The sequence below is a fragment of the Nerophis ophidion genome, linkage group LG16 (genome assembly GCF_033978795.1).
Source record: "Nerophis ophidion isolate RoL-2023_Sa linkage group LG16, RoL_Noph_v1.0, whole genome shotgun sequence".
Classification (NCBI taxonomy): Eukaryota; Metazoa; Chordata; class Actinopteri; order Syngnathiformes; family Syngnathidae; genus Nerophis; species Nerophis ophidion.
This window is the reverse complement of record NC_084626.1, coordinates 27,552,165-27,558,847: the sequence shown is the minus strand read 5'-3', so window position 1 is coordinate 27,558,847 and position 6,683 is coordinate 27,552,165. Positions and strand designations below refer to the sequence as shown.

The 6,683-nt window shown below is 41.4% G+C and overlaps 1 protein-coding gene across 1 annotated transcript in view; it reads right to left on the bottom strand.

Annotated features, from left to right (window-relative positions):
* The window catches only part of trnt1 (tRNA nucleotidyl transferase, CCA-adding, 1), a 27,021-nt gene extending 21,897 nt beyond the window's left edge, over positions 1-5,124 (bottom strand). The window contains 3 exon segments of the mRNA XM_061874773.1: positions 1,785-1,978; positions 4,722-4,851; positions 5,007-5,124. Of these exon segments, the coding sequence (XP_061730757.1) occupies positions 1,785-1,978; positions 4,722-4,851 (324 nt within the window). The 5' untranslated portion in view covers positions 5,007-5,124.
* Positions 5,125-6,683: the final 1,559 nt, after the last annotated feature.

The window sequence follows — 6,683 nt, the reverse complement described above, 5'->3', positions numbered from 1 at the left end:
AGCAGGGAAGCCCAGACTTCCCTATCTCCAGCCACTTCGTCTAGCTCTTCCCGGGGGATCCCGAGGCGTTCCCAGGCCAGCCGGGAGACATAGTCTTCCCAACGTGTCCTGGGTCTTCCCCGTGGCCTCCTACCAGCTGGACGTGCCCTAAACACATCCCTAGGGAGGCGTTCGGGTGGCATCCTGACCAGATGCCCGAACCACCTCATCTGGCTCCTCTCGATGTGAAGGAGCAGCGGCTTTACTTTGAGTTCCTCCCGGATGGCAAAGCTTCTCACCCTATCTCTAAGGGAGAGCCCCGCCACCCGGCGGAGGAAACTCATTTCGGCCGCTTGTACCCGTGATCTTATCCTTTCGGTCATGACCCAAAGCTCATGACCATAGGTGAGGATGGGAACGTAGATCGACCGGTAAATTGAGAGCTTTGCCTTCCGGCTCAGCTCCTTCTTCACCACAACGGATTGGTACAACGTCCGCATTACTGAAGACGCCGCACCGATCCGCCTGTCGATCTCACGATCCACTCTTCCCCCACTCGTGAACAAGACTCCTAGGTACTTGAACTCCTCCACTTGGAGCAGGGTCTCCTCCCCAACCCGGAGATAGTGTTAGATGTAAATATAAACAGAATACAATGATTTGCAAATAATTTTCAACCGATATTCAGTTGAATATGCTACAAAGACGACATATTTGATGTTCAAACTGAAAACATTTTTTGTGCTAATAATCATTAACTTTAGAATTTGATGCCAGCAACATGTGACAAAGAAGTTGAGAAAGGTGGCAATAGATACTGATAAAGTTGAAGAATGCTAATCAAATACTTATTAGGGACATCCCACTGGTGTGCAGGCTAATTGGGAACAGGTGGGTGCCGCTATTGGGTATAAAAACAGCTTCTCAAAAAATGCTTAGTCTTTCACAAGAATGGATGGGGCGAGGTACACCCCTTTGTCCACAACTGCGTGAGCAAATAGTCAACAGTTTAAGAACGTTTCTCAAACTGCAATTGCAAGAAATTTAGGGACTTCAACATCTACGGTCCATAATATAATCAAAAGGTTCAGAGAATCTGGAGAAATCACTTCACTTAAAACAATATATGTATGTATGTGTGCGAGGAATATATATGTATGTATGTATATATATATATATATATATATATATATATATATATATATATATATATATATATATATATATATATGTATATATGTATATATATATATATATATATATATATATATATATATATATATATATATATATATATATATATATATATATATATATATATATATACATACATACATATATATTCCTCGCACACTAATTGACTGAAAACATGACATGAAGTGCGTACTCCATCCACAAAAAAATACATTTTTAGACAATATGATTTGCCTGAGCGGCTAGGAGACACATAGTAACAAGCAGTAGAAAATGTATTAGAAAGGACAGATTTAAAAAAAATAATTAAAAATAATTGTTTATATATATATATATATTGTTTTTTTTAACTTGGGACTTCCCGCGGGCCATAGTTTGGGTACCCCTGGCCTACAGTGTCTTACAGAAGATGTATATGTGGATATATTGCTTGACTAAGTATGGGTTTTTATTTGCTGCAATTTGCCATGCGTGCAGAAAGTTTGACACCTGTTCTCTACGCTTATGTAAATCTTGCTTTGCTGTGGACAGCGACACCGAATGATCATTTCACCCTGGAAAAATACTTTTTGGTTACATGAACACACATTTGTATGGCAACTGGGACTTACTCGAGCTGTAATAGTTCCATGCTTCTCTCCTTTGTTGTTGATCATCCTTATCCCAGCAGCTTGGAACATTTGCTTCATCTCCTCCGGGGTGGCGGTGGTGGCAAAATCCACATCATCAGGCCGTTTCCCGGACAACAGGTCACGGACAGCACCTCCAGCTATTCGGAGCTCATACTGGTGCTTCCTAAATAATTCTGACAAGATCAGACAGGCTAATTTTAGAAGTCAGAATGTACATAATGACAGAGCTCATGATGTAAATTAGGGTAGATTAGAATTTTCAAAATAAGTTACCCACTCTTGGAGATAGGGCTGGGCGATATATCGATATACTCTAGATATATATCGCGGGTTTGTCTCTGTGATATTCGAGTATATGTTCTCACGCAGTTACTTTTAGCTGCTGACACTACACTCCAGGCTCTTCCCACTCTTTCTTGTCCCTCCTTCTCACAGACACCAAGCGCACCTTCTTACATACGTCACATAAGTATACGCCCTCGCGGAGCAGAGAGGTGGGTAACGTTAGCTGTGGTGCGAGTGTTAATACGAGAGAAAGAAGGTGCAAATCTGGTAACAAATGAGGGAAGAAATAATTCCCAAGAAAAACAGCTGGGGGTCCATCGCTTGGCCGTGGTTTGGTGGGAATATGTCGAACAGACAACCGTAATGTGTCAAGTGTGGGGCAAAAGCATTGCTACAAGGAGTAGCATTACTGCTAATATGGAGCATAATTAGAAAAGTCCCCTGCTAGAGAATGAAGAGTGCTTACTCCGCATGTCAACATCTCCATTCGGTGCCACACCAACAAAATGCCGAGGCAACCATTTCCACATCAACACCGTATAAAAAAAATAAACAACATAAGAGATAACGTCCGCAGTAACCTGCCACATAGCGATTTGATTTTCTATTATGCAGGTAATTTTTTTGGACAGTTAATGAAATAACTTGTGTGACATCATGCACAAAAGTGCAGTTTATTTCATGTTGTTTTGATATGTCGTTCTTAGTGACATCATGCACAAAGGTGCACTTTATTTGTTTTTAACTATTGTAGTGGTGTTCTGTACAAAAAGTGCACTTTATTTCATGTTATTTTGATATGTCGTTCTTAGTGACATCATGCACAAAAGTGCACTTTATTTGTTTGTAACTATTGTAGTGGTGTTCTGTACAAAAAGTGCACTTTATTTCATGTTGTTTTGATATGTCGTTCTTAGTGACATCATGCACAAAAGTGCACTAATAGCTTGTTTTAAAATGTCTCTGACAATCTTGCCCTTTCTTTTTTGGAATTTACATGAAAGTTTGTGCCACTGCTTAATAACTAGGGATGCGGATCTTTGGGTGTCCAATGATTCGATTCAATATCGATTCTTAGGGTCACGATGGGATTCAAAATCGATTTTTTTTTCAATTCAACCCGGTTCTCGATTCAAAAACGATTTTTTCCCGATTTAAAGGGATTCTCTATTCATTCAATACATATGATTTCAGCAGGATCTACCCCAGTCTGCTGACATGCAAGCGGAGTAGTAGATTTTTGTGAAAAGCTTTTAAAATTGTAAAGGACAATGTTTTATCAACTGATTGCAATAATGTAAATTTGTTTTAACTATTAAACGAGCCAAAAATATGATATATTTTATCTTTTTGAAAATATTGGACCCAGTGTGTTGTCAAGCTTATAAGATGCGATGCAAGTGTAAGCCACTGTGACACTATTGTTCTTTTATTTTTATAAATGTCAAATGATAATGTCAATGAGGGATTTTTAATCACTGCTATGCTAAAATCATAACTGATATTGATACTGTTGTTGATAATATTCATTTTTGTTTCACTAATTGTAACTTAGATATTGGGTTTCACTATGTAAAGCGCTTTGAGTCACTTGAGGAAAAAGCGCTATATAAATATAATTCACTTCATTGTGAAAATGTATACTTTTGGTCTGTTCTGTGTCGTGTTTGTGTCTTCTCTCAATTGCTCTGTTTATTGCAGTTTTGAGTGTTGCTGGGTCAGGTGTGGTTTTGGAATTGAATTGCATTGTTATGGTATTGCTGTGTATTGTTTTGTTGGATTGATAAAAAAAAAAAATCGATTTTTAAAAAATGAGAATCGATTCTGAATCGCACAACGTGAGAATCGCGATTCAAATTCGTATTAATTTTTTCCCCACACCCTTATTTATAACTGATTAATAATTACAGTTTTGGTCAATTGACTTTACCCATTCACACACTGAAGGAGGGAGCTGCCATGCAAGGCGCTAACCAGCACCCATCAGGAGCAAGGGTGAAGTGTCTTGCTCAGGACACAACGGACGTGGCGAGGTTGGTACCAGGTGGGACTTGAACAAGGGACCCTCAGGTTGCGCACGGCCACTCTTCCACTGCGCCACGCCGTCCCAATGAGAGACTTATTATACTCTAAAAATGTTGGTCTTACTTAAAAATGCATGCATTTAGTTGTATTCAGCGTTAAAAAAAATGATATGGCTCTCACTGAAATACATTTTAAAATATTTGGCTTTCATGGCTCTCTCAGCCAAAAAGGTTCCCGACCCCTGGCAAATATTAATGCAGTATGAACAAGAATATTTTAATGTAGACACATAGAATCATCATTCTGCTGTGATTATATGCATCAAGTGTTAATTCAAAGCTCAGGCGACATATCGAGATATATATCCTGTATCGTGATATGGCCTAAAAATATCGAGATATCAAAAAAGGGCCATATCCCCCAGCCCTACTTGGAGCAATAAGCCCCACGTGACGTCGTGTGCTGCGATGAGGTGGCGACTTGTCCAGGGTGTACCCTACCACCCGAATGCAGCTGAGATTGGCTCCAGCGACCCCAAAAGGGACAAGCGGTATAAAATAAAAATAAAAAAAATGGATGACGTCGTGTGTTATGACCGCGTCTCACCTGCGAGTTCGTTCAGTCCATCGTTGAACAACACCTGGAACTCGCTTGTCTTCAGCTGCATTGTAACGAGGCTCTTCCACAATAAAGGCGTCCTACCGATCACAAGAGGTCGGAATAGTCTCCCCCACATCTGCGGAAATATCCATAATAACCACGCTTGTTAGCTTGTTACATGTGCCGGGTAGTCGACTGTCAGCCACCAGACCTCACTCAGTTGTGACATTATTCTTCACATGTTAAACAAGTATCGAGATTTGAGCGTAAACTGCAACAAATATGTTTTACCAGAAACAGAAGCTTGGGTTAAAGTCATCGGCGCTTCGTCCTACTTTTAAAGTCACTTTCCAGCTCAGGAAACGTTGCAAGTAAAAGTGACGTCACGTGACAACTGTCTTCTTCGTTTATGTCCGCGTTGGTTAGCATCTTTTCTGGCGCGTTGCTGCCCCCAACCGTTGCTTTAAGACAATTACATGCTGCAGTCTATGTTAAAGACTTAATAAAACCCACTACTACTCACCACGTAGTCCAGGGGTGTCAAACTCAAATACAGAGTGGGACAAAATTTTAAACTGAACAAAGCCGCGGGCCAAGGTTGAACAGATTAACCTTTTAATAGGGACCAAAACAAGTTTTGCATTGAATATTGAACAAGAGGGCTTCACGGTGGAAGAGGGGTTAGTGCGTCTGCCTCACAATACGAAGGTCCTGCAGTCCTGGGTTCAAATCCAGGACTGCAGGATCTCGGGATCTTTCCGTGTGGAGTTTGCATGTTCTCCCCGTGAATGCGTGGGTTCCCTCCGGGTACTCCGGCTTCCTCCCACTTCCAAAGACATGCACCTGGGGATAGGTTGATTGGCAACACTAAATTGAAGTGAATTATATATTTTATATAGCGCTTTTTCTCAAATGACTCAAAGCGCTTTACATAGTGACACCCAATATCTAAGTTACATTTAAACCGGTGTGGGTGGCACTGGGAGCAGGTGGGTAAAGTGTCTTGCCCAAGGACACAACGGCAGTAACTAGGATGCCACAAGCGGGAATCGAACCTGCAACCCTCAAGTTGCCGGCACAGCCACTCTACCAACCGAGCTATGCCGCCCCAGCTATTGGCCCCAACATGTGAATGTGAGTGTGAATGTTGTCTGTCTATCTGTGTTGGCCCTGCGATGTGGTGGCGACTTGTCCGGGGTGTACCCCGCCTTCCGCCCGATTGTAGCTGAGATAGGCGCCAGCGACCCCAAAAAGGGAATAAGCGGTAGAGAATGGATGGATTGAACAAGAGAGACTTATATAACTTTATAGTGACATGCAAAATCAAGTTTCAAATAATACTAATAATTTAAAAATAGCAATGGCATATCAAATCAAATTTAAATAGAAATTGAATGCCTCTTTTCTATTTGCAGTCTTCTCAGGTAAATATCAAAATACACTTTTCCCACAGGCTAATAATGAATTTGTATATTGTAGCGTCCAGGTAGTGCTGCAAGGGATCCTGTGTATTTGTTCTGTTGTGTTTATGTTGTGTTACAGTGCGGATGTTCTCCCAAAATGTGCTTGTCATTCTCGTTTAGTGTTGGTTCACAGTGTGGCGCATATCTGTAACAGTCTTAAAGTTGTTTATACAGCCACCCTCAGTGTGACCTGTATGGCTGTTGACCAAGCTTGCATTGCATTAGCGTGTGTGTGTGTAAAAGCCACATATATCATGTGACTAGGCCGGCACGCTGTTTCTACATAGGAAAAGCGGACGTGACGAAAGGTTTTAGAGGACGCCTGAGGCAGTGCCTTTAAGGCACGCCCCCAATATTGTTGTCCAGGTGGGAATCGGGAGAAATTTGGGGGAATGGTTGCCCCCTGTGATTTTCGTGAGGGGCACTGAAATTTGGGAGTCTCCTTGGAAAATCGGGGGGGTAAGCAAGTATGAGTATTAGCGGTGAATGCGGTGTTACAGCGACA